Here is a 25,604-nt window from a genome sequence, read left to right as displayed (position 1 = left end):
CAGGTGAAAGTCGTAAACTCCACTGGGAACTTCGCTCCTCGTCAAATCCCCATGGGCAATTTCTCCCGCAATGACCCGCTGTATTCCACCTCCAGACCCCATATTTCCAACTAAAGTTATCTCACCCCATGGGAAAAACACGTTCGATGTCTTAACTCAAACTTGCTTTGGGGCCTGGATGATCCTTTTCTAAAGTTCCTCTTGACGCTCGGGTACTCGGAACGACCCCTTGCAATGATGCCTTACGCTACAACATAACATGTATAAATACACCACTAAACCACCAGATCCTCTCTCAGTTCAGTTCAGTAAATAAACCATCATCGGCATCATGGCTCTTCCACCAAAGTGGTATCAGTTCCTCGTCTCAGTCTTCGCCTCTCTTGGCTCTCTTCTCTATGGTTATGATCTCGGTGTAATTGCTGAGGTCATTGCCTCTGGGAACTTCAAGAGCAAGTTTGGCGATGACCCTAATGCTACGTACGTTAACTCGTCGCTGTGTGAGAGTTTTAGCTAATGAGTGCAGTGGTGCTGTTGTGTCTGTCTTCACGGGCGGTGCTTTCTTTGGTGCCATGTTCGCTGGTTATGCTGGTGATCGCCTCGGTCGAAAATGGACAATCATGATCGGTGCTTTGATCTTTATTCTGGGCGGTAGTCTTCAGACTGCTGCTGATCACATCAACTACCTCTACGCGGGCCGCTGTCTCGCTGGTCTTGGGTATGTCTCTCCTCAATTCCACAAATTCACTTGTAGCTAACGCTCTCAGTGTCGGTTTTCTCGTCATGATCGTCCCAGTCTACCAAGGAGAACTCTGCCATCCTGACATCCGAGGCCGTGTAACAGCCCTCCAGCAATTCATGCTCGGCATCGGCGCCCTCGTCGCCACAGCCATCGGCTACGGAACATACACTGGCATCGGCGACGACAACTCAGGCCAATGGCGTATCCCCCTTGGTATCCAGAACCTCCCAGCCGTAATTCTCGCCGCTTTGATCCTCTTCTTCCCCGAGTCTCCTCGTTGGTTGATTGACCACGGCCGTGCCGATGAGGGTCTTCAAACACTCGCTAAACTTCACGCGCATGGAGATATTAACGATACCTGGGTGCGTGCTGAGTTTGATCAGATCCAGGAACGTCTTGCGATGGAGCATGAGGCTTCTGCCAAGAGCTATAGTGAGCTCTTCACCGATAAGTCGTGCTTTCGACGTCTGTGGCTTGCTATCTCTGTGCAAGTCGCTGCGCAAATGACCGGTGTTAGCGCTATTCAGTACTACTCTGTTGAAATCTACGCCAAGATCGGGATCAAGGGTGACGAGACCCTTCGATACCAGATGATCTCCTCCGTCATCGCCCTTGTCGCTCAATTCATCTGTATGCTCGTCATTGACAGAACCGGACGTCGCTGGCCTCTGATCGGCGGTAACATTCTCAACTGCATCACCTTCATCATCGCAACTGTCCTTCTGGCTAGTTTCCCTCCTGGATCCGAGAACACTGGTGGTGGTGCAGCTGGATGGGGCTTCATCGTCGTCACGTGGATCTACAACTTCTCTTTCAGCGCTACATGCGGTCCTTTGTCTTGGATCATTCCCGCTGAGATCTTCGATATGAAGACTCGTGCTAAGGGTGTGTCGTTGGCTACTATGATGTCCTTCGCTTTCAACACCATGATCGGTCAGACTACCTCTGTTGCTCTTGATGACAAGCACGGCATTGGCTGGAGATGGTACATCCTCTTCATTGTAAGTTCCCTTTCTCAATTTCACCCCTAACACATGCTGATGAATTAGGTCTGCAACTTTACCAACGCCCTCTACTTCTGGGCCATTCTCCCCGAGACCGCTAACCGACCTCTCGAGGAGATGCGATATCTCTTCACGGAGGCGCCTTTGTTCGTTCCTCTTATGGATCAGGCAAAGTTTGCCGCCGGTCAGGATCTAGAGCGCCGCGTTGAAAAGGCTGAGCAGACGCAGGAGCTTGAGCACCAAGAATAAAAGACTTACAAGCAGGTGCCAAAAGTCTGGCAACGCTTATAGTGTGTCTTGATCTAAGCTTACCTGAAGTTTATAAAGTCAGAATAAAATTTACAATTTTAACCGAAGATACTAAAAGACATCCTAAGTTTAGAGTAGTGTTCTTATAAGTTTATAAAAGAATTATCATATTATAACTCAACCTTTGCATTATAGGCAAGTGTCAATGGGAGGCCATTCTGACGATACCTACATCTCAAGATTCAAGCCCCGTTGGTCACCACTGGCTCTTTGCTCTCCGCATTCGTCTTTTCATCCGTACTATCAGGCGTCCTCGGCTTAGTCGCTTCCTCTACCTCGATCACATCATCCTTAGCCTTCTCCATCAACCTCTGTTGCTCCTCAACCCACTTCCCGGCGGCATCAACAGCCCCAATCGGGTCCTCGTGCATAAGTAAATACCCCTGGATAGCCGCAGGACTAAATACCAGCGAGGGAACTAGCCTTGTGAACTCCTCGGCCAACGCAGCTACGGAATTTGTTGTATCCACAGACTTCTCCGAAGCTTCCGTCGTCGCAGCATGTTCAATTGACCCAACCTCGTCGTGGGAGGTTCCGTACATTAGTCTAAACAGCTGGGTGATCGTGTCGGAAGAAGCGAGGCCGAATTCAACAGAGAAATCGACCCTTCCAGGGCGCAACAGGGCCGGGTCGATGTTTTCGGTGTGATTAGATGTCATGACCAGGACGCGACCCTCCTGTGCGCCTACACCGTCAATAACATTGAGTAAGCCTGATAAAGAGATAGGTTCACGCATAGGCTTCGGCGGCCCGTTGTTCGCTTGGGTCTCCTGCTTCTTGCGCTTGTTGGTCAGGCCCGCTGCATCTATATCCTCCAACAAAACGAGGCAGGTCCGAGGCAAATCGCGGAAGAGCGTTGCGAGACTGTCTTCCGAGAGGTTAGGCGAGCTGAGACTGATCATATAGATGTTGAGACCCATGAGACCAGCAGCGGCAAGTGTCAAACTCGTCTTTCCCGTGCCGGGCGGGCCTGAGAAGAGGTAGCCTCGTCGGTAGGGAATACCCCTCGTGGCGTACCAATTCTTAGTGCGAGGGTTCAAGTATCGCGAAAGATCTTTAATGAGGCTCTGCTTGATCGTCTCGTCGAGCGCAATAGTCGACATAGGCCGGGTTGGCTTGGACATACACTTTGTCCAAGAGAGCTCATCCCCATATGTCTTGACGGCTCGATAGATGCTTGTGCGGCCTCGTTGTTTCTCGAGGTATTCGATGCGCGCGTTGTAGATAATGCGCTTAAGCGCATCAGCGTTCCGACCGAGGCATGAAAGCTCAATCTTCTCCGGGCGCCGCGAAAACGGGGACGATTCCTGGCTTTCAACAGATCTTGTGAAGGAGATGAGGCGATTCTCGTACATGAAGAAATGCGTGCCCACAGAGGGAGTCCAATGCAAAGGTCTTGCATTATACAGGGAAATCTTGGACCTCAATTCATCAAGACTAGCAGTGGGGTCAACATCGTCAACATCGTCCCCGTCTCCATCACCCTGATTACTCGGTGACGGAATCAGCGAAAAGGGCTCATGATCCAGGGTGCTCGACGCAAGAAGGCGATGGTTATTGCGCGAGAGCTTATGCCTCGCAACCCAGCTCATGACATAATTAAAAATCTCATCGTGCGCTTTAATCTCAACACTCGAGATAAACTGTGACTTTGCGGCGCTGCCAACAGCTTGGAAGAGATAGGGTGTGAGGTAAAGAAGGAATGCGACGGACGGAAGGCTTGTGCCGCCAGGGAAGAGGGATTCCACTAAGCTGCTCACTGAGCCTAGGGCGAGGATGCTCTTTGTGCTAGTGGACGTGGTGTTGGCGGCCATGATGGATGATGCTAAAGAAGGGGTTGAGGTCAAGAGAGGAAAAGAGGGCGACTATATATCTCCTCTGGCTGCCTTTTTCGTCATTTACGCACTCACTCAATGCTCGGCGCATTTATTTACTGCCTCTTTTGAAGTTGGCGTTGACCAACAGTCTCACCTGCATAAGGCAATGCATCACAAGTGAACTGCCTGTCCCCTGAGGTGACAAAAGAAACCGCCGATCTATCCTAAGGCTTGTCAAAGCTCTTACAAGTTTAGGATAATTTATTAAAATTTATTGATAAAAAAGCAAATATTAGAATAAATTCTCTTTATTTCATTAAGTTTTGACTAAGCCTACTTGATTTATCAATCTTTTTCTAAATTGATATAAGTATTTTAATAATCCTCTAGACTTAGATGTCTGTCACCCTTTGCCGTTCCATCCAAAGAGGCAACCGTTAATGCAGCTGACCAACGGACCTGCATCAACAGCCACTGTGCCCTACCACTGACTGTCCCTACAACAGTAAGAACAGTGGCCCACGGTTTGCCTCTTCGTACCGTCAAAGCCATTCCAGTAACTTGCATTGGGTATTTTGCTATGGTTACCCCACTCCAGAGCATCACAAGCTGCCTATAAGTGGAGTTTAGGCAGATGAGGGGGGTTGACGTATTTGGTCAGCCTTATCATCGCAGTTGAACAAGACTGGGATGCGATACGATTAATTGGTCTGCTTTTTGGAGATGGTGTTTTATTGTCTTGGCGTCAGTCGAGTTGATGCCTACCCTAGGGTAACTGGCGAACCAGACCTAACCAGCTCTTTAACAAAGCAGCTAACGGTGGGCCCTTTAGAGATGGAGTCATAAGAAGTGGAATATTGCTCGTATAAAATCCGGATCAATCAATACCTAGGTACTTAATCACAAAGCTCCATGATGTTCTGTGTGCTTTCAAGTATTCTGTTCTTTCACTTTAATCCTTTGAGCCACAAGGCCGCCAAGAAATGATAACAGTTGACACGCAATTCTCCGGGCTATCTGAAACACGTTTCAACCTCCGAGTTTCTCAAACGTCGCTGCGTCATTCCTTTCACAACCGCCATGAAACATCGTCAACCTCGTAAGACGTTCCAAGCCTGAACCTTATCCCAGATCTTGACAACACCAGCAATTTTTACTTCACAGCTCAACACGCAGACGTTCAGTAGTATAAGAAGAAAGAGATATTAAGAATGGTATTTTCCAAAACATATGTGGTATCGGCTGGCTTTTCAGCCATGAGGCCTTGCAATGCTCGTTCCATTCCATAACAAAACACAGACATAAACCCTTGGCCATAACCATATAGAAGAGAAGGTCCCAGTATATGAACACAATACACGCTTTTCATGATTGTCAGATCATCTGACTATAATACACTCTCAGGTTGTCATGGCGTGATCCAGCACGGCACTCGGAGAGTTCTATGATCGCAGTCAGTCAAATCGTTCATCCCTTGACGAATACAGACAACTTACCTTATTAACTTCACCAACCGTATCAATAGATGCGCAGAGTTATTAGCATAGTAGCATAAATTGAGTCATGCTATTCCTCAGTCTCATTCATTATACTCTCCGCCATCCCAACCAACTCAACACCATTCCCCTCCAGTCTCCCCAATAACTTCGCCATCCCGCCAGGGCCCAACCTCATCAACGTCCCGATAACACTGCAATGTCTAACCTCCTCCAGAACTTCATTCACACGTCCTTCCAACCTCTTCTTCTCATCTCTCAAGTCAAAATCCCTTCGCGCCATCTGATCCAGCTCTTCCAAAACATCAGCGTTTGCCTGCGCAATTAATTTGTCGCATTCTTCAAGTCGCGACGTGTACTGCTGTAGGAAATGATCTGCTTTCATTATCATGCCTTCGTGTTGCTGTTCCACGAGTCCTCGAATTTTGAGGATCTTCTCCTGTTCTGATTCGTAGGCCTTCACGTCGGAGGATAGTCTGTCAATTTTTGCGTTGACGTGATTTGTTCGAGATGCTTCCTTTGCTTGGATTGAAGCTGTTATCTCGTCCAGTGAATTGGTTACCGCTTCGAGCTCCTTTTGCTTTTGGGCGTGCAATGATTGTAAGGAATTGGTGATGTCTGTGATGCTCTGTGGGCGTGGTTCAGTAGACTCGGCCGTTCGTGCTCGCTTCGGGCTCAGTGAAGGTGAGGAGGGTGTTCTTGATCTCTTTGTAGGAGTAGCAATGTCGACATATTCATCACCATCATCGTCGTCGTCGTCAAAATGGTCATAGCCTCTATAGTCTTGCCATCCATCTTCGTCTTCTGGCACGACCGTGCTGATTGAGCACCTCAATCGCGTCATTGTTCTGCGTATAACATCGCGTCGAGCAGGATTATCATCAGCGAAATAATCGCACGCGTCCCGGATATCGCTGTTCTTCAAATGTGGGCGCCGTCGATTATACTTCATTGCACATTCGTGCAGATAATCTTTGACAAACTGAAAGTCGTTCCGATGATCATGTACTGTGAAGTTTTGATGGATAATTCTAAAGAGCCTCCTCAGATTCTCCAGAGCCGGGATGCTCCATTTCCTTGGTACGAAGCCTGCAACCAAGTCCCATGGCCACTGGCGCGAAAGAAGGTATACTGATCGAGCGGCATCACCTACTCGCTTTCCCATTGTGGATTTTCGCATTCGCCAGCCCAACTTTAATGCGATGCGTTTGTCGGACATTATGCGAGAAGCAGTACTGCGAGGCCTTCCACGACGCTTGGAGCCAAGAGGCTTTCCGCATAATTCGGATTTAGGAGACTTTCGGGGTCGTCCCCGACGCTTTGGCTGAGGGGAGGGAAGCATCTCGATAAACCCAATTTTTGTATCGGCGAGTTCATCATGGTCGATGGTCTGCGAGCGGCGGAGACTCCGGCGCGTCGCGAAAGTCATTGCGCGCTCGCGATTGTGCTGACAATCTTTTTGGAGAAGAGTTAAGCTGATAGATGTCGGTTCTCTTATTAGGCCTGCCTAACGGTACCAACTGAGTCAGAGAACTTCCAGCATTCTGCCCCTATAAATCAGCCATCAATTTTATTTCCCCAGCAACCCGACAGTATCGAATACTTCCAATCAAGTTGAAACAGGTGAAGAAAACCATCAGATCATGGTTTGAGGATCTATATCGGTTTGTGAATTCACGTCGCTATCAGATGAATGCTTTGAACCGTGTTAGGCGTGCAGTCTGGAGCTAGCGTCGTTTGCCTTAGTGGAATCTGCCGTGCTAATGATCGTGGATAACGACTAACACGGATGAAGTGAAGTGGGGCAAACCTTTTACCGGGATCAGAATAACATCTTATCTTATCATCCTTCAGCACTTGGGAAACACGCAGAAAACAACAATGTCATCCGTTGTAGAACAACCTGAAACATGCCATCTGCCTCTCTCCACGCCCAGCGACCTCTTTCAAGGCCCTTCCAAGCGCTCTTCTCCCATCTTGTACTTCCTCTCCCAATCTCCAAGCGGCAGTACATCTCCCAATCAGACATCCCCAGACCTCCCAAAATAGACACACTAAACCACTCCAGGCGTCGCCTAATACTTTAAACGCGCGCCTCCAACACCCGTGGCCAATTACATGGCCCCTCCATATCCACACTACCTTTATTTCTGGAGTCTTCTCAACACCAAGCCCTTTGTATCGTCCCTTTCTCTCTCTGCTTTCGCTCAGCTTGTGTCTTTGTTTCATCTGCCGGTGCAACTATGATGCGCATCCTTATTTCCGCCCTTAGTCTTATTCCTTCCCGCGCTTGTGTTGCGCTCACACCATGCAAAAACCCCGTCGTAATTTCCCCAGGCGCCCTCATGGATCATCCACATATGCAAATCGGGTGGTTCTCGAGATCTGTGTTCCTGCTTTTAGCTTTCTAGTTTAAACAAATTTCTTGCTTGTGCACATACACGCCCTGGACATACGGCGCTTGCTCAAACTTGGTAGTACGGATGAACCTCTCTCCACCAAGATATCTCCATATCGACTGTAACCGCCCACTCTCTTAACCGCCCATGCCTCTTCCAAACAGCCGCTTTGCTGAGCCAATATCAGCAACCCATTCATGGGAAACTGCTTCTTTCAGACACGAGTGTGCTGTTTCATTGTCTCTGGATCTTGTTTCAGTCCCAGAGCCGCCCACCTCGAGATTGGTCTTTGTCCTCTCCTCGAGGCCTTAAAGCTGCTTCATATCCGGCCTTCTAAGGACCTGTTCTCCATTCTTCAGACAAAACATCACTTTTCCATCTTTCCTAGGTTCATTTTTCCTTTTCTTCTCTCGTTGTGGTTCTATCTTGGCGCTATCCCATCTGTCGCTTCTTGACCCGTCGTGCTTTAGCTTTTCCTTGACCCTCTCGCTACTACTACACTTGGACTTCTCGCTTGGACGAGGATCCGTTTTCTTTTTGGGCCGTCATCTTCAAGACCGATCAAGCATTACCAGGCCGGTTGACCCGGACCTATTCCTCTTTTTACGCTTAATCCGTAATCTTGTTACAGGATTCACCTTGTGAATCCCCTCACTTCTCGATTTTACACCCCCACTACTCTTTCTCCATGATGCCGAAACACTCTCGAGCTACAAGCTCATCTCAGAACCGCTACAATGCTGGTATCCCAGTCTCTCTCGCCCCCACTCCTCTATACAACCAGCAGCGCATGACCATGCCCAACTACTACGGCATGAGTACAACTGCTTCTTCTTCTATGCCCCTTCAATCACAAGCTCAACAGCCTACATACGAATCCTACGCTACAACCTCCGCACCACCTGTTTCCGTCCCTGCGCCTGTCCAACACAGACCCAGTTCGGGTGCCTGGGGAGCTGCAGATGACCAGCAACTTCTCACTGCGAGGATGCAAGGCCTGAACTGGCAACAGATCCAATCGAATTACTTTCCCTCCAAGACTCCCAATGCATGCCGCAAGCGTCACGAGCGATTGCTGGAACGCAAGGGTGCTGATGATTGGGACAACCTCAAGCTTCAGCGTCTGGCTAAGGAGTACATGGCTATGAGAAAGGAGATCTGGAGTGGTCTCGCAGCTCGAACAGGCGAGAAGTGGAACGTAGTCGAAGCCAAGGTACGTTGTCGTCTTTACCACTATGGTGAGAACATCTACTAACATACTCTGCAGTGCATGTCAAATGGCCTCAAGAATCTGCAAAGCGCAGCCCGCGCCGCAGCCCGCCGCGACCGTCTCGAGTCCGGCGCTCTCTCAGGGTATGACGACGACAGCGGCATCTCCGGCATGGGCCTGACACCGGTTGACGAACTAGACGCATCCTATAGCAGCCCCGAGACCACCGCCTCGTCCGTCGTGGCCTCGGCCAACACGTCCTTCCAGCAGCTCCAGCCTCACCACATGGCCGCTGCCGTCCAGTACAGCCTCGGAGCCTATGCGCCAGGCTACGGCGGCCACGGTTACTCCTCGAGCGTGAGCTCCCAAGCGAGTGCGGGTCATCCCTACGGCCATCATGGTCATAGTCAGGGGAACAGTCCGCAGTACATGACGCAGCGACCGCAAAGTTCAGATATGGGCATTGGGAATCTTATTAACCGTCCAGGAAGAGGTGTTTAACCTTGATCCATTCTCTCTTTTATACGCTTGTTTCACGACTTTTCAACAAAGCCTCGTCGGAGGCACTACCCACCCTCGCCGTCCATTCTTTTTGTCAATCCTTATAATCCAGCATACTGCATGGCGAGCAGCAGGGTTTACGCGGTGTTTGGCGCTTTCTAGGCAGTTATAACGACGATAACGCAGGATATTTTGCTCTAGGGGCGTTACTTGCTTAATGTTTTTATTAGTATTCTTTCTTTGTCTGTTTGTTTAAAATGGTGGTCAGGAGGAGTGGGAATGATCATGGCACATTTCCTTTGTATAACTAGAGATAGAGATACCACGACATGAGGTGCATGAGGATCTAGCAGCGCATTGTCTTTTACAATCTATTTACGCATTCGCTATGAAGAAGTGTTTCGTCTTTCATGTCCTTCTTCTATTCACAGAATCTACAGTTGTGATGTATGAGTGAGTTTCTTACAGTTGACAAAGCCAAATGCGGCAAATCTATTTCCCGTCACAGATACAATTGTTGTTACATATTCATTCGTTATCCTACACGTCACCGCACAGGCTTATCGTGCTGCAACTGGCTATTTGCACTCTCCGCAGCCATGCCCATCATCTCATCCAGTTCCTCCTCCTCCCACTCTCCCTCCTCTTCGCCAAAAACACTTCTCCAGACTCTACTCCACATTCCCTTCTTGTGTAACAAAGCCAGGATCATAATGCCAGGGAGATGCCATACACTGGCCCAGAAAAGGCTTCTCGCGCTGCCCTGGTGACCCTCGTACCGCCAGAAGCGCACGGCTTCTTTGATAAGCCAGGCATTTATTGGTAAACTCGTTACTGCGAAGGACCACTCGGTTACTCCTGCGGCGCAGAGAGATACACAGAGGGGAATGAAGACGAAGCTGTAACGCAGAGCGACTCGGCCGTTTCGTGCGGGATTTGTCCATGCTAGCATTCGAAGACCGGCCTTTTTGTACTCTTCGCGAATGGGCCAACTGAGCGCCATGAAGTGGGGGAATTGCCATGCAAATAACAGACCAGCCATGACCCAGCCGCCAATGGATGAACCGTCGGGGGAGAATAAAAGCTCACGCCATGAACCGTCTTTTGTGGCAGTCTCGCCAGCAGCCGCAGCCCAGCCCATCAGAGGAGGAATGCCACCTACCACCGCTCCGATCCAGGTATTGAAAGCCGTTACGGCCTTGAGAGGTGTGTACATTCCAGCGTAGATAACAATATTGGCGAACCCAAGTCCGGAAACAGTGGGGTTGACACCAAAGTACAAGGCGCCTGTACCCAAAACTCCAGACAAGACTGCGAACAGAACCGCAGCCCTTTGAGAGATGAGTTTTCGTACGAGCGGTCGGTTTCGAGTTCGAGTCATCTTAGCATCCGTCGAAGGCTCATAAAGCATGTTTAGAGCATTGGCGCTAGAAGAACATAGCGTCGTGCCAATCGTGAGGAATAATAATGTTAAAGGACTCAAACTCGGTGTCTCGGTAGTACTCGGCGACAGCATTTCAGGAACGGGGTATAAAGCGTATGTAGCCATAGCGGTAAGGACGACGAGCATTGTTAATCGGGGTTTTGAGAGAGAGAGACATGCGGAGAGGTAGCGTCGGAAAGAACTCGTTTGCGAAGCGGCGTGTGAAGCGAGGAGGGATGAAGCATCTGGAGGTAGTGGTTTTTCGCCGCGAGGTGCAGCGGCCGCAGCTTCAGCCGCGGCTTTCTCTCTCCGTTGAGCCTGTCGTCTTCGATGAGGTGCTAGTTCCTGTTCCGGCTCCGTCTGCGCAGTATTCGTAGAAGATATCGTAGCCGCCGAAGCCGACGTGGATCTAATGCCATTGGCACGCCGTAATATTACAAAATCGAGACATGTCGATCTATCAAACAATCTATTCGAGAGGAAAAACGAAGACCCCTTCCATGGAGTGGTAGCGACTATTCTAGGCGGCTGGAAGGCTGCGGACGAGGACATGCACCGTCGGCTGGCGGGTGCAGCTGCTTTGAGGAGGATCTTCTCCGCGGCGGGGAGGAGACATCGTGGTGGTCGCATTATGGCGTGGAGATTGCGATTGGGTTCATGGCGGTGCTGGACACGCCGGGTTGAACGGTGACGGGGAGCTGGGAGCTGACTGGGAGTGGTTCGACTGGTGATGCTGCAGCAGATTCTTGATGCAATGGTGGATAACCCGATTGGGGAATCCTGGGGAAGGAAACGTGATTTATCACGTGCAGAGGCAGTTGGAGAAGGACCCCGCGACCTCTTGCTTGTTATTATTCGAAATCCATGAATTCTTATTGAGCGCCGCTAAACCCAATCAAAGCCACCAAGATCCTCATTATTTCATCAAAGTTTGATCTTATGAAGATCAATCGCAAGTCTCACGGAATTCTTGTGATCATTTTGGGTGGAATAACCGACAAGTGCCGGTAGCAACTCAATCGCCTCCCCTCCGCAGCAAGTTCACAATCGGAGAACCACTTCGACCCACGCGTTTCCACCACATGATCACAGCATCGTCTCTACATTGGCGTAGAAAGTTTTTACCCCATCAATTCAAGTGAATTGGGATCTGGAAATGGTGCTGCCTGGAGAAGGGAAACCCCTCTTGCCTCGTCATTCTCGTCGTGGTAATTGCAGCCGAATGACAGGAGAGAAACAAGCGTTTCGGGTAGCCAAGCCGAGCGAATGGCCGCCAAAGTTTCCGTCATGCTCTAACTCTGGTGGGGGTCAGCTCGGCTTGGTGACTTGACTTGAGAAGAACGACTCCATCGACGAGTTTGATGATAAAGCCAAATATTGTCGAAATTGACAAGAATACTATTTAAATCACAATTGACTCCTTATTCTCTGCGGATTTCTTCAAAGAAAGCAGCTCATCCGCATTGATATATCGCTGACATGACGACATTGTTGGACGCTCTTCGCCAGACCAGTCGAGTTGACTGCGATACTCTTGATTCGAATGGTATGAGCCACAAACATGTCACAGGCCTCGATTACTAACTCAATAATAGTCGCTCATGAGTTAGGTCCCTTTGTGGATTGCACATCTAACCAGGTAAGCGTGCTCTCCATGCCCGTGTCTCCCAGCAGTGCTGACCTTCAGGCAATCGCATTCTCGGAGATCTCGAGACCGCTTGCTGGAGAACCCCTTTTGCATCACGATGCGCTGATCAGAGAGGCCATTCAAAGTGCCCGTGGGGCACTGAAGGACTTGCAAGGGTCCGCGACGTTCGAGGAGTTTGTTGTACAGATCTTGGTATGGTAGCAGAAAACCCACGCAATGGAGCTTTACTGACCTGACAAGATGGTAAAACTTCAACTATTGATCGTACCTAATGTTACAGGCTACGTGCATATTCAGACCAACCCAAAGCTGTCCTACTCAACCAACGGCACCATTAGTGACGCCTACCGTAAGTCTTCCGTTTCGTATCTCTGTTGCTCACGCTCACTAGCTATATAGGTATCGTGAATATCTTTAAACACCTGGCGCCGGACTTCGACGAGAAGAGGGTGTGCGTCAAGATCCCCGCAACTTGGGAAGGTCTTCAGGCATGTCGAACACTTGAGATGAAAGGAATTGCGACCCTTGCGACTACCATGTTTTGCATGGAGCAAGCGGCGTTGGCTGCCGAGGCCCAGTGTACATACATCGCACCATATGTCAATGAGCTCAAAGTTCATTTTGAAGCTGGGTGAGTTTGACTTGCTACGGGCCCTCGCCATTCTAACAATCACAGATACGTTGACGAAAACAAAGCCTTTGAGTTTTGTCGCGAAGCACAAGCCTACTACATTAGCCATTCATTCCGCACACAAGTGTTGGCAGCATCACTCACATCTGTGGATGAAGTGATGCAGCTTGCCGGGATACAACATGTCACGATTTCACCGAACTTACTCAATGGACTCGCTGCTGCTGACTTGTCGACCTGGAATGGCACACTGGGCGAATACTTCGCGCAAGGCCCTGCAAAGAAGAGCTGGGAAACGAAAGACTACAATGCCCTGGTTAGGGATGAAAGTTCATGGAGAATGGCTTTCACCAGAAGTGGCTTTGGTACGAGTGAAGGTAAGATTATCCAGGCCATCAACTACTTCGCCGACTTCCAAGACAAGCTCGAGGGACTTGTGAAGCAGCATGCTGGGTGATCCTGGACGCATCAGTCCGTCAAGTTGGCATTGCAACATCCGATACCCAGACCGAAATTGGACAAAAGAAGCATCTTACAATACCATAATGAACGACTTCATTCATAGCCCCCATTCCCCTCTCGTGATTACTCGTTATTTGCGATTGAACAAAGAAGCTCAAACAACACATTGCCAGTTGCTATTTCCACGCAACCGTGTTTCCGGCTTCTTTGTTTACATTGACTGAGCTTCCCCTCTTTTCGGACCTACCAAGTCCGGCTGGAGACAAAGAACAGGCACACCTCACTGATCGAAGGAGGCTTGATTGCACCTCGATTGAGAGGTGCTTGGAGATTTGGCCTGCCTGTTGCTAATTTTGTGTCAATATGTGTTTGTTATTGTCGACCTTTTTGGGGTTGACGTTTTGTGTGGCTGGGCGATTGGCCGTCAGGTCACCAACCGTTTTTGTTTCCAACGGTCTCTTCCTCTGTTTCAATGCATTTACAGGGGTTGCGACAGACTCTAAGAAAATGTTCATAAAAATTCTGAATTATTCTTAATACAGCAGTCGGAATGCAGCGCAAGATGTTGACCTTTGAGCCAAGCCTCGAAAACAAGATCAGCTAAGCTCAAAGGATGAACGGTAACGCCGAGGAAGGGCGATCCTCGTCACAGACCACCCATCAACTTGTCAAAAGGAAGACATCTCTCTTTGTTGCCAACACCACGGCAAACCACTTCTGGTACGTGCGGTGATGCTAGCCTGAGAACAATGGTACTGCACCCAGGCCATTGCGGCCACCGGGCGAGGTTCGCCTCAAAGGGTCTTGCATCAGGTGTGCGATTTAACACCCTCTGTGACCCTCCAGAACTTTTGACCAGTATGACCTCTTTCTCTTTATGCCCTTTCCCTTGTTCTATCCACACCAACTGAGCTCCCAGAATACTCTCACGTACACTCATTTGTTGATACCCTTTATCTCTGTATCTTTTCTTGGCCTTTCATTATACACATAGAGCGTAACCCTCGCAATCCGCCTTTGACGAGCATCTCATCTTGTGATAGTGTATGGTTGTTCACGCAGATGGAGGAAATAGCCGATATACTCTCATCTGCAGGCCAGGATGAGTCCTCCCTCGACTACGTACCTTCTGACATTGCCGCGACGCGCCTCGACCTTCTTATCGGCCCAAACGATTCACAATGGGTGAAGAAGCACAAGTTTTTCTCTAAAAGACTGAAGTCGGATACTCCCATCAAAGACATCATTCGAGAAGACTTCACATACTATGAGAGTCGCATGTTGATGCCATCTGATCGCGCAGACGTGAAGGAATTGCAAACTGCCAATACAAAGCGCTACGAGGCTCTTCTGAATGATCGCTTCAAGGGCGTCGAGGATTCTTTGGAAACAAAGCTCACGATGATGTACTTTGGGTTGCCAATTGCTCCAATGGAAGACATTCTCAAAGAGCTCTCCCTGGCTGTGGGTATGGAGGAGGAAGTCCCATTGTACAACATCAAACCACCAATGCATTTTCTTACAGCTCACGACCGTCGCAACTGGGGAAAGGATAGCCTGAAAGGTAAGCTGACTACGATACCTCTTCAAATCTTCAGATACACGACTAACAACATCAAGCTAAGGAAGCCTTCAGTCGGCCAGTCCCGGTTCCACGGGCAAGCGAACCGATTTTGAGTCTTCGTGGAGGCGAAGGACCCAGTTCACCTCAAGCCGCATGCGACGATCGCATCGCTTGTGACTATGTCCCCTCAACTGAGACTCCCGCTGTCCCTGAGGAAGGATGGACTTATCTGTATAACCTCTATGGGCGCATACCATTTCGCCCTCGCAAGTGGCGATCATTTGCACTCGTCCTACGACAACTATTACATAATAATCCTGACGATATTAGGGAGAGGGAGTACAGATTCGACCTCCATGTTTTTGATAAGAAGACCGGCGACAGGAAAACCATTCGTGACAAATTGCCCTTATCAAGGGATAGTAAAGCAATGCTCTTCCTTGAGGAACACTTTGCCTTGGGGCCCAAAGACAAGTCACACAAGGATTGCTGTACTCTCTTTATTAATTACATTCGGAAGGACTCAGAAAACACAACCGAGCACTGGGAGCCTTCCCAGAAGCAACTGGAGACAGACACCGTCAGGATTGGGCGCTCTCTTGGGTCTTTCCCCAATGGACCTGAGAAGGATGCCATCAGTTATGCTTATATCCCATTCCCCGAAACCAAGACCCAAAGCTTCGTCGCTAGCAACTATGCATCTCAGCAGTACAATGCTTACTTCAGGGTCGCCACTGATATCCTCTTTGGTCGACCTTTGGGCTACTATGATGCGGGATGCTCCGAGTACAACCATGCCTTGTTCCGTCTCTACGACAAGAACAAGCCAGACGCTTCATTGACCGTACCTGTCGTTTACGGTGCCATGGGTCTGCCGCAATCGGCTTGGGAGCTTCTTCACCCACTGAACAGCCCCGGCGCTTGCTGGATGATTGAATGCACCTGGCTCGACCCCGATGTGAAACCTCTGATCTTTCCCAACTATTACCCAAGCCCTAACCCTCACTTGTTGGTAAATGACAGTAATTCTGGAGACGAGTATCGCGCAGCCTTTCACCCAATTTGTGAGATTTCTACGGAGGCTTTTGACCCTGAGTCGAGCAGAAAGCTTTCGACCGTGTATGTGCTTGAGGGAGACCCCACAAATAGCTATGGGGATGGTATCAAGGGCTTGGAGATTCTTCCGAAACGTGGATATCGTGGTGGGAACAAGGATGCCTACGGACGCCTTGTTGGCGAGAAGATCGAAACTCTATCATGTTGGTTTTTGACCATTCACCCTCATTTTCGCCCTGGGCGCTGTCGTCTGTTCCCTGCTTGGCACGATGGACAAGAGATCTCGGTCGAGATGCCACCTCTGACATCTCAAGCCAGTCAGATCTTTGACGCAGTATACCAACTCGTATCCAAGACCAAGTACCAGAGAGACATGCGCCAGGATCACATACTGCTCAAGGAGACTCGTTGTGCCAACAGTCTTCAAACTCGAGACACACCATCCTACCTAATCCGCCCTGACGCATCCGACGTTGAATGGTATCGTGTGAGAGAATCCATTACGTCTCCAGACATTACAGTTTCATTTGTCAAGAAATCAGATGTCGACTGGGATGCATGCATATCGGAGGACAACATCTGGGGCATTCGTGATTTTAACCCCGAACTTTATATCACGCGCCCTCGGCTAGGTGCAGATACTCTTGAAATCGAGAACGTCGAAAAAGATGTGATAGTCGACCCTGCCATCAATTACCCTTCATCGCCCCAAAGACTCGGCTCCCCGAGTCCTAATGACAACGAGGTAATTGACCGAGCACGCTCATCCTACAGAGCTGGGGCGTTCGTGAGCCCTACGCTGCCTCATGTCGAAATCCGAGAGCCTCCGGCTTCGAAACTCGCGTTGCCTGAGGCACCGACGCTTTATGGCAAGTTTGAAGCTGAGGAGGAGCAGGAGTATGATGTTGGTGTTTTGGCAACCAGTCGACCTGACTGGGCCAACAGACCTTATCCCGCAGACCGTCCCCGGGTTTATAGACCAGCAGATTCAGATTCAGATTCATATCTTTATGGTTATTCGTTGCAGGGAGATGACTCGCCGTCGGGAGGTGATTCGTTGTCTGGAGACGCCCCTAATCAAAGGGTTGAGATAACAATCCCTAGTGATCACAGCAGTGACGAATCAAGCAGAGGGGACGATGACGCTGGGAGTGGTGACGACGGCGATGACAATGAAGACGATAACGGGACCGAACACGTCGCTACCTCCCGACCTGGTCCTTCCCACAGGTCACCATGGGATTTTGACGACTACGCGCCACGAGAGGCCCGAGAACGCACATGGGCCACTCAACCCAGTATCTTTGGTAACCTCGGAGCTGGGTCTTCGCCAGCTGCAATTGGCATCCCTGTGACTGCAGCGCCTGCAGAGAAGATGCTTCGCACCACCAATTCTGGCAACGTCCCGATGATCTCCAAAGCCATCCTCACACCCACCGAGCAAGCTGAGCTGCAGCGCGCCCTCTGGAACACTCGTAACCTGCTTCTCAAGCGCACCATGCAGTGCATCTTTGAGGACTGCGACTTCACCTGCCGGGCTGACGATCATGAGGCCAGGAAGCAACATACTCTGGAAGCTCATAAGTCGCGAATGTGTCCTTGGTGCGATGAGCCAATGTTTGAATGGTGGGATAAGTCTCAGAGGATGAAGCATATGCGGGAGAAGCATACTAGGGACCTGAAGAATGTCTTGGGTCTTGTGGATGAGCCTATTCCTAGGACGACGCCTGCAGTACCGCACCCATCGGAACCCCCTCAGCAACCTGCGGGCTACCCGCCACCGGTAGTTCAAACCCAATCTGCTGAGCCGTTCTCTCTGGGACAAATTCCCAATCCTTTCACTGCACTTCGTTCAGCTCCCCCTCGCCACCCGGCTCCTGTAGCTCATATGGGACCTAGTACAGCGTCGAACCCGGCTCCGGCAGCTCGTCCATTGCCATCCCATCTCTCTGGGTCTCGTCGAGTGCCACCAGACCTCCCTGGCGGTGGTTTGACGGCTAGGCCACCGCCGGTAGAGACACCAACAACAGAAAAGCTTCCGCTTCCTGGTCATGTCCAGAGGGCTATCCAACGAGCGAAAAAGGCACGGGATTCACTGGATACACATAAACTTCCTGAGCCTCCGCGAAGTCTCTCAAACCCCCCTGCCTGGTATGACATGACTGGACCAGTAGCTGTCCTTGATCCTCCAGACGTTTGTCCCATCCGAAAATGCGCTTTTCCTGATATCAGCGGGCTCGGCTCTTGGGGCTTATGGTACCACATCACGACCGGGCATTGGTGTTCTGAGGTTGCGAAGTGTCCATTCTGCGATCTTCCGTTCTTCGTAGTCGAGGGCACAGATGAGGAAGGCAAAGAAATAAGAAGCAAACGCAAGGTAGAGGATTGTAGGAAGCACATGGACTGTCATGTCTATGATCTCTGGCGTGATCTGCAGCCGGTTTTAGAGCGTCCATATATGGTCTATTCTCAGAACACCGGGAGTCCATTGAGGGGGGAGGTGGAAACCGTTCGGAGGATCAGACCAACGGCGGCGGAAGAGATGGAAGCAAGAGCTCAAGATGCGGCTAGAAAGAAGGCTGACAAGGAAGCCAGGGCGAAGCTCGAACGGGAAGCCGCCGCTCGAGCTGAGGCTTATCTTGAAGCTCGAAAGCGCTCACACCGTCCGCCCGTTAAGAAGTGTCAATATTTCGGGAAGTGCGGTATTGTCATTGGGGATATGACTGCCCCGGAGTATCTTCGTCATATTGAGGAATGCCACAAAACGCGGCAAAGTGAATTGCTTCCATCAAATGATGAGGACGATCAAGATGGAGATGGCGATGACGATGACGATGACGAGGATGAGAGCAATAATGACAGTGACAGTGACAATGGGAACCGTGGCAGTTCCAGCGAGCGACAGCCTTCTGGTCGTTCACGTGCTCGAAGTCAGTCTGCTAGGAATGCCTCGAAGAGCAAATCTCTCAGCCCGACTCCGCGGGTGACTGAGGTCTTTTCAGACGATGAGGTTATGGATGAGTCCAACGAGTCAACTGGTGCTGTGGTGGTAACCAAGAAGCCTGCCCCCAAGAAGCCTGTCTCCAGGAACCCCCCTACGAAGAAAGCGGGCAAGAAACGCAAGGCTCTAACACAGGAGATCGAATCGGCGGTTGAGAGCCACAGCGAAGCCGCTTCTACAGTTTCTCGTGGTCGGCGACGAAATACCAAGGCTCAGGAAGAACCGCCTGAGACAACGGCTTCCTCCACTGAAGCACAAGGCAGCGAGGCTCAGAGCAGTGTCGCCCGAGGACGAGCCCAGAGCAAGAAGGCCAGGAAGACTCGCCGTACGGGAGAGAAGGATGGCGAGTATGAAGATGATGGGTATGAGACTGATGACTACGACGAGGAACCAAATGAGCAAGGAGGAAAGCCCTTCCGTCGTCGAGCGAAGTCTCCAGACTGGGTGAAGAAACTCGGCCCTGAAGATCCCGACTTTGATCCCAACGAGGACATGTACTGCTCCAAGTGTCTCCGCAAGGTGCCTAAGAAGCGAAGCAAGAGTCCCAACCACTCGCCCATCGGTCGTGATGCAGAAGTCGAGGTATGTATCTATCCCTACCATGCTGAAAGGCATACTAACGCACCACAGGCACATACCGACAAGAGACGATGCTGCGGTATTCGCAACGCTCCAGGCTCAATTGAACGTCTCCCCAACCGCAGCGGTTGGATCAAAGGCTCTGACATACCCAAGGCGCTCGGCAAGATCAAGAAATCATTCCGCCGTCGCTACCCAACATACGCACGCACGATCTATCCTACCAACTCAAGCGACCAGTTCGCATCAGTCTGGCGCTCCGACCCCAATAACCCAGATAACAATGAATGGTGGGACATTCCCTGGCCTCCCTACGAAGGGGACCCTCCTTTCCCTGGATCGTGGGAAGCGCCCGGTCTGCCATGGGATGACACCTCGGATGGACGAAAGCGACGCAAGATGTACACCGGAGTAGAAGTTCCTGATACTTTGTATAAGTATCAGAGCGACACTGACACTGATGGGTCGATGCATGCGACTGTTCCGGAGGACATTAGTAATCTCAACATTGATGCTACTCCGGCATTGAAGAGGCCTGAGAGTGCAATTACTTCAATTGAGGAGGAGACTGAGGAACCCGCTGCGAAGAAGGCCAAGACTGGTAAGTACCAACACTATCCTTCCGTTCCATCCTCTTCCCTACCGCTCTCCAATGCCTTGATATGAACAGGACTAACATTGTCACAGGCACCAAGATTCCCAAACGTGGGAGGAAGGCCAGCACGCAACCCTCGCGTGCCTCGAGTCGAATTCGTATGCAGAAAACCGCTACCGCTTCTCCTGCTCCTTCGACGGCTGCTTCGGTTGCGGCTGTGGCACCTGCTTCGAAGGCTGCTTCGAAAACTGCACCAAAACCTGCACCAAAACCTGCACCTAAAAAAGCGGCTGGCTCAAAGACTGCGACTCCGGCTCCAGAGCCTGATTATGATAGCAGTGATCCGGATAGGTGATTAGTTTGACAGTATGGTATTCGAGTTGAACTGGCTTCGTTCTGTTGAGATTTGATGAGTGATTTGCATGTTGAATGATGGACTGAGTATTAGCTTTGTTGTTTGTCATGGTTTGGGATCGGCGTCATGCTGAATTGAGTTTGTTCGCTGGGTGGTATGGGCAATGGTCAACCGGGATCTTGTATCTTTTGCTATTTATCTAGGTCTCTCTATCGCTATGGCAATTGCCTCTCATTATACTGTCTGTAACACCCCAAAGCACATTGATCTCGCATGTCTGTCTCAAATAGAACTCCATTGCAACGCCTATCGATCCCCTTGTGACAACTCTATCAGAGGTCGTCAGTCCAAATACATGTAAAGTCGACGCCATACACGCCTTGCAAGATATCACCAATTCCTCTAGAAACCTGTCCGTTCCTCCTTGTTCCAAGCCTTATTTGTGTCATATTACAATGCCTCGATAGCATTAAGAAGAACATCCACACCCGCGTCTCCCATCTCGCCTTTATCGCCAAGCAGTGCACCGATGTCGCTGAGAATACCAAGCGGGATGTAACACCCTGTCTTTGCCTTCTCAAGACTATCCTTGAGACGGCTGGTGTGCTCCCATTCCTTGGCAGCGACTTCTGCGCGGTCGATCACGCGTGATGAGATACCGCACATAGCGGCGCAGTGCATACCGAAACTACCCTCGGCGACACCATCTTCCAGCTTGTACAAGAAGGTAACGCGACGCTCCTCGTCATCAACGTGGATCTGCATCCTTCGTGCTCGGATCTCGGGATGGTTCTCAAACTCTGTCGCGAGAGAGTGGTAGTGAGTGGCGAAGTAACCGACACAGCCAATGTGAGTAGCGACGTGATGCAGAACAGCCTGGGCGACGGCGACACCATCGTAAGAGCTGGTTCCACGACCAAGTTCATCCAGAATGACCAATGATCGGGGTGTGGCTTCGGAAAGGATCTTCTTGGTCTCGGAAAGCTCAACAAAGAAGGTCGATTGAGCGGCGAAGATGTTGTCGTTGGCGCCGAGACGAGACATGATGCGATCGACGGGAGTGAGGCGTGCGAAAGTGGCAGGGACATAGCAGCCAATCTGAGCCATGATGACGGCGACGCAAGACTGTGGTTGTTAGCATTGTACAATAGTATGTTGAGAAGAAAGAGCTCACCATGCGAAGGACGGTAGATTTACCGGCAGCGTTGGCTCCAGTCAATAAGTTGATCTTAGCCTGGTCACCACCAAGCTTAATGTCATTGGGAATGAAGTCGTCGACTGTGTTCATCATACAAGGATGTCGCAGTTCTTGGAAGTCAACAGTGCTTCGCTCCTCATCCACAAACTCTGGGCGGCAACTTGGCTGGCCAAGAGACGCGGATGCCTTGGCTAAGCTGACAAGACAATCCAGCTGCGAGATAATCTTGATGGCTTGCAGCCATGTTTCATAGTCAACATCAAACTTTTGGAAGAATCGCGACGCAACTTCGCGTACGAGCTGTGAGTGGGTTTCTTCCGCTTCTTGAAGCTCTCGCACAAGTTGGGATAGTTCGGGGAAGTACCAGCGCTTGACATCCTTTGTCGCTGACATTTGGCGAAAGGTTGAAGGAACCTTAACGCTTTTGGGAGCTTCCAGCTGGTAGATCTCTTTACCAACGTCTGTGAACTTGAGAAGCTTGCACTTGAACTCCTTCTTCTTCTCGGCCAAGAGATCTTCGAGTTGCTGCTTAATCTCCTCAATGCGATCAGAACTCTGGTCGAAATCCTCTTCAATACCGCGCTCAGGAATAAGTAGCTTCTCGTCGCGTGCCTTGCTGCGATCGAAAGCTGATCTCCAATAGCTCAAAGGCTCATCGAGGTTTGGCATCGATGAAATCAAGCGGTCGACGAGGCCGTTACCACCCTTGTAAGCTCCCAGAAGGCTCATGGTATACTCTATCTGCTCAAAGCCTTCCAGGACCTTGACAAAATCTTCGGGTTTGCAAGCCCCAGCGTGAATTCGGGAGATGAGTCGCTCCAAGTCGGGCATCTTGACAAGCTGTGAGGCGAATTGTTCACGTACCGTCTGATCGGCATTGAGCATCTCGACAGCATCGAGACGCTCGTTGATGCGATCGATGTTGCAAAGCGGGTGCGCGACCCATGATCGGAAGAGACGTTTTCCAAAGGGCGTGACGCACTTGTTAAGTAGGCTGAACAACGTACCCTCGGAACCGCCGTTGACCGAGTTGGAGAAGACTTCGAGGTTGATGAGCGTCTGCCCATCTAGGATCAGTGTTCCATTCTTTTGAATGGGGTTGTAGAGCTCGAAGTTGCCCTGCGACAGTAAAGGTCTCTCAAGCTTGAGGAAGCGCAAGTATGAGATCAATGCTCCAGTTGCCGACATGGCCAAATCATCATCGCGTAGCGATTGAAGAATTTCAGGCCAGACCTCCTCGTCAGCATCTTCTGCCTTGAAGTAGCCTCCACAGTCGAGTTCGCGACGGGTCTTATCCGCCTCCCAGAACTCGTCACCTGGCTTGAGGTGTGTCCAGATGGTGGTTGGGCTAGTATTGTTCTTGAGGATACGCAGTGCCTTGGTAGACATGCGAGACTTCTCAAGAAGTAGTTCTCGGGGGCCGGTTTGAGCGATGAGGGTCTCAAACTTGGTCAAATCCACATCATCCACAAAGGTAGAAAGGTAGAAACGTCCAGTAGCAGTGTCAGCAAAGGCGATACCAAAAGCAGGGAGATCGTCAACGACAGATTCCTTGATAGCGACACAGTAGGAGGCCATGTCATCTTGCAACATGCTACCGTCGACAAGTGTTCCGGCTGTAAGGATACAAGCAAGCTCACGGGTGATGACCTTGTCGGCCTTCTTGCTCTTATCCTGTCGCTCGCGCATCTCTTTACCCAAGTTTGTCTCCATCTGATCAACACGAGCAACCTTGTATTGTTTGGCGATAAACTGGTTCACCCAGTGATCGAGCGAACTCTCAGGCACTCCAACCATGCGCATGTTGACCCGGTCTGTCATCTTGAAGTCGAACTCCTGATGTCCTACGGTGGCATCGTTCTCGTATAACTCGTAAAACTTGCCCTTCTTGAAGAAGACAATTGTATCCCAAAGGTTCTGCTTGATCTTCCAGTATTGAGTCTCGAAAGGAGAGAACTTCTGCCAAGCAGCAGGAGGAATGTAAATTGTTCGCTTGTCATACTCGGGATGATCGGGCTTTCGCTTGTCTTTATCCATAATATTGGCAAGCCAAGGATACCTTTGGTCGGGATCTTTGGTGTGTGCCTTCTCCTTGTACTTAGGGTCCCTCAAAGCCACCCTCTCAGCGGGCTTGACTACCGGCTGCTTATCGGTAGAGGTGGCATCGTAGCTCCATTGCGAGGCCGTAGAGCCTCCCACATCATCCATCAGCTCATCTTCTTCAAGAATGCTATCCTTGATATCTATATGGGGTTCAGGTATAGGCGATGACTTGTTCGATCGTTTTCGGGGAGCAGTGGGCTTTGAGGGTCGCTTTCGCTTCTTGGAACGAGAGGTATCTTCGTCTGAGTCTGATGCGATAAAGTCATCCATAGTATCTGCAATCGTTAGAGTTGAACAGTGAATCAGACACGGGGAGACAAACCACTATCGTTCTCCTCTGCCTCTTCCTCCTCTTGTTCTTCGTAATCGTCCTCATCCCTAACAACCTGTCGTACTCTCGCTCTTCGACGCGAGCTTGCGGGCCCGCCAAACTGGAAAGGCTCGTCTTCCTCTGAGGATTCGGCGTAACTAACAACCTTTTTGACCTTCGGGAGCATCAGTGGCTGATCTAGCTAGTATCTTGCATTGCGAGTTTCTCACCTTTCGAGTCGGACTGCTGGGGAGAGCGTCGTGGTTCATCTTGGAGGACTTCTGTCGGTCCGTGTCAGCTCGTGTCGCTGCGCTTTTCGGGGCATTCTTTACCTTCATGGCCGAATCGAGATTCTCCTGGGAGCTAGGGGGCTCAATAGCGTCACTATCAGGGACGGGGGTTGTTTGCTTGATGGCGACAGTTGGCTTGGGCTTGGACTTGGAGAGCGGAGTTGTCTTTGGCAAAGAATTTGCCTTCGTTGTTTCTTTCAAGCACGAGGATTGCTTGGCCGTGGGAGACGCTTTTGCAAGAGGCGATGATGCGGCAGCGGCGGGGGAAGAGGGGGGCGCTTTTTGGAAGAAAGAAACGATTGAACGCTGCTTGGCTGAAGAAGTAGTGGCAGCCGGTTTAGTCGCTTTAGCGGGCGTTCGGGCCGCAGTTGATCGTTGGCTCGCCATGGTGGTGAATGGCCTCAGCAGTGCGCAGCGATTAAATGTGCTAGGCAGGGCAATCGACAGGCGTGAATCAGGTAAAAAGAGACAGTGGGACAGTATTCGATGACGAGTATGTGTCGGTAGGCAAACAATCAGTAACAATTGACAAAACAACAAAAGTCTGGACGAAATAGAATAAGTAGGTGATTGAATGAAGGTGAGGATGGTGGATGGGAACTTCAGATTGGGAGGGCCATGTCTTTCTTAGATTGAGCTGTAGTCGCGTCAGGTAATTTAGTAGGGGACAGGGTGCACGCGTCCTCACGCGTTAATTGGAAAGTGACAGCCCAGCAACCGAGTCTAGCGGGTCTTTCGCACTGGGCAAGCACGCTCGGTACGCGAGGAGCGTTGAGAGGCCCCACTTCCCGGCAGTTCTTATCGCGACCCAATCAGCATTCTCATTGTGATCAGACGCAAAACTGCTGGCTTACCCTGGATCATCTGCACAACCCGTGCCGTGAACAATGATGACCCCGGACATCACCGAA

At 50.4% G+C, this 25,604-nt stretch overlaps 8 protein-coding genes across 8 annotated transcripts; 4 read left to right on the top strand and 4 right to left on the bottom strand.

Moving 5' to 3' along the window:
• The first annotated feature begins 139 nt into the window (after positions 1-139).
• On the top strand, positions 140-2,129 carry FOXG_15423 (uncharacterized protein). The gene is made up of 4 exons (XM_018395509.1): positions 140-480; positions 527-718; positions 768-1,743; positions 1,792-2,129. Exons 1-4 carry the CDS (start codon positions 332-334, stop codon positions 1,993-1,995), a joined length of 1,521 nt encoding a protein of 506 aa, XP_018255393.1. The 5' UTR covers positions 140-331; the 3' UTR covers positions 1,996-2,129.
• FOXG_15422 (uncharacterized protein) lies at positions 2,080-4,007 on the bottom strand. The gene has a single exon (XM_018395508.1). The coding sequence runs from the start codon at positions 3,867-3,869 to the stop codon at positions 2,238-2,240; it is 1,632 nt and encodes a 543-aa protein (XP_018255392.1). The 5' UTR covers positions 3,870-4,007; the 3' UTR covers positions 2,080-2,237.
• A 766-nt stretch (positions 4,008-4,773) lies between these two features.
• On the bottom strand, positions 4,774-7,258 carry FOXG_15421 (uncharacterized protein). Its single transcript, XM_018395507.1, has 2 exons — positions 5,369-7,258; positions 4,774-5,314 (listed from the first exon to the last, which is right to left on the bottom strand). Exon 1 carries the CDS (start codon positions 6,795-6,797, stop codon positions 5,439-5,441), a length of 1,359 nt encoding a protein of 452 aa, XP_018255391.1. The 5' UTR covers positions 6,798-7,258; the 3' UTR covers positions 4,774-5,314; positions 5,369-5,438.
• A 270-nt stretch (positions 7,259-7,528) lies between these two features.
• On the top strand, positions 7,529-11,737 carry FOXG_15420 (uncharacterized protein). Its single transcript, XM_018395506.1, has 2 exons — positions 7,529-8,980; positions 9,035-11,737. Exons 1-2 carry the CDS (start codon positions 8,456-8,458, stop codon positions 9,476-9,478), a joined length of 969 nt encoding a protein of 322 aa, XP_018255389.1. The 5' UTR covers positions 7,529-8,455; the 3' UTR covers positions 9,479-11,737.
• FOXG_15419 (protoheme IX farnesyltransferase, mitochondrial) lies at positions 9,817-11,639 on the bottom strand. The gene has a single exon (XM_018395505.1). The coding sequence runs from the start codon at positions 11,529-11,531 to the stop codon at positions 10,026-10,028; it is 1,506 nt and encodes a 501-aa protein (XP_018255390.1). The 5' UTR covers positions 11,532-11,639; the 3' UTR covers positions 9,817-10,025.
• A 222-nt stretch (positions 11,738-11,959) lies between the features above and the next one.
• On the top strand, positions 11,960-14,011 carry FOXG_15418 (uncharacterized protein). Its single transcript, XM_018395504.1, has 6 exons — positions 11,960-12,447; positions 12,497-12,540; positions 12,589-12,741; positions 12,790-12,898; positions 12,949-13,180; positions 13,226-14,011. Exons 1-6 carry the CDS (start codon positions 12,381-12,383, stop codon positions 13,635-13,637), a joined length of 1,017 nt encoding a protein of 338 aa, XP_018255388.1. The 5' UTR covers positions 11,960-12,380; the 3' UTR covers positions 13,638-14,011.
• Positions 14,012-14,255: 244 nt separating this feature from the next.
• On the top strand, positions 14,256-21,097 carry FOXG_15417 (uncharacterized protein; the record flags this gene model as incomplete). The annotated part of the gene is made up of 5 exons (XM_018395503.1): positions 14,256-14,362; positions 14,686-15,206; positions 15,263-19,845; positions 19,894-20,443; positions 20,530-21,097. The coding sequence occupies 5 exons, from the start codon at positions 14,256-14,258 to the stop codon at positions 20,790-20,792; spliced, it is 6,024 nt and encodes a 2,007-aa protein (XP_018255387.1). The 3' UTR covers positions 20,793-21,097.
• Positions 20,864-25,363, bottom strand: FOXG_15416 (DNA mismatch repair protein MSH6). The gene is made up of 5 exons (XM_018395502.1): positions 24,736-25,363; positions 24,634-24,684; positions 24,416-24,578; positions 21,967-24,368; positions 20,864-21,917 (listed from the first exon to the last, which is right to left on the bottom strand). The coding sequence occupies exons 1-5, from the start codon at positions 25,078-25,080 to the stop codon at positions 21,243-21,245; spliced, it is 3,636 nt and encodes a 1,211-aa protein (XP_018255386.1). The 5' UTR covers positions 25,081-25,363; the 3' UTR covers positions 20,864-21,242.
• Positions 25,364-25,604: the final 241 nt, after the last annotated feature.

The sequence above is a fragment of the Fusarium oxysporum genome, chromosome 5 (assembly GCF_000149955.1).
Source record: "Fusarium oxysporum f. sp. lycopersici 4287 chromosome 5, whole genome shotgun sequence".
Lineage (NCBI taxonomy): Eukaryota > Fungi > Ascomycota > Sordariomycetes > Hypocreales > Nectriaceae > Fusarium > Fusarium oxysporum.
Note: the sequence above shows the minus strand (reverse complement) of the source record. Positions and strands in the feature narration are given on the sequence as shown.

Bases quoted from the DNA above. Each gene is read 5' to 3' on its own strand.
- FOXG_15423 (XM_018395509.1), top strand. From the start codon at position 332: ATGGCTCTTCCACCAAAGTGGTATCAGTTCCTCGTCTCAGTCTTCGCC. The intron at 719-767 runs GTATGTCTCTCC...TAACGCTCTCAG, and splicing joins CGCTGTCTCGCTGGTCTTGG to TGTCGGTTTTCTCGTCATGA. The intron at 1,744-1,791 runs GTAAGTTCCCTT...CTGATGAATTAG, and splicing joins GATGGTACATCCTCTTCATT to GTCTGCAACTTTACCAACGC.
- FOXG_15422 (XM_018395508.1), bottom strand. From the start codon at position 3,869: ATGGCCGCCAACACCACGTCCACTAGCACAAAGAGCATCCTCGCCCTA.
- FOXG_15421 (XM_018395507.1), bottom strand. From the start codon at position 6,797: ATGACTTTCGCGACGCGCCGGAGTCTCCGCCGCTCGCAGACCATCGAC.
- FOXG_15420 (XM_018395506.1), top strand. From the start codon at position 8,456: ATGATGCCGAAACACTCTCGAGCTACAAGCTCATCTCAGAACCGCTAC. The intron at 8,981-9,034 runs GTACGTTGTCGT...CATACTCTGCAG, and splicing joins GGAACGTAGTCGAAGCCAAG to TGCATGTCAAATGGCCTCAA.
- FOXG_15419 (XM_018395505.1), bottom strand. From the start codon at position 11,531: ATGCGACCACCACGATGTCTCCTCCCCGCCGCGGAGAAGATCCTCCTC.
- FOXG_15418 (XM_018395504.1), top strand. From the start codon at position 12,381: ATGACGACATTGTTGGACGCTCTTCGCCAGACCAGTCGAGTTGACTGC. The intron at 12,541-12,588 runs GTAAGCGTGCTC...GCTGACCTTCAG, and splicing joins TGGATTGCACATCTAACCAG to GCAATCGCATTCTCGGAGAT. The intron at 13,181-13,225 runs GTGAGTTTGACT...TAACAATCACAG, and splicing joins AAAGTTCATTTTGAAGCTGG to ATACGTTGACGAAAACAAAG.
- FOXG_15416 (XM_018395502.1), bottom strand. From the start codon at position 25,080: ATGGCGAGCCAACGATCAACTGCGGCCCGAACGCCCGCTAAAGCGACT. The intron at 24,369-24,415 runs GTTTGTCTCCCC...TAACGATTGCAG, and splicing joins GGCAGAGGAGAACGATAGTG to ATACTATGGATGACTTTATC. The intron at 21,918-21,966 runs GTGAGCTCTTTC...TAACAACCACAG, and splicing joins AATCTACCGTCCTTCGCATG to TCTTGCGTCGCCGTCATCAT.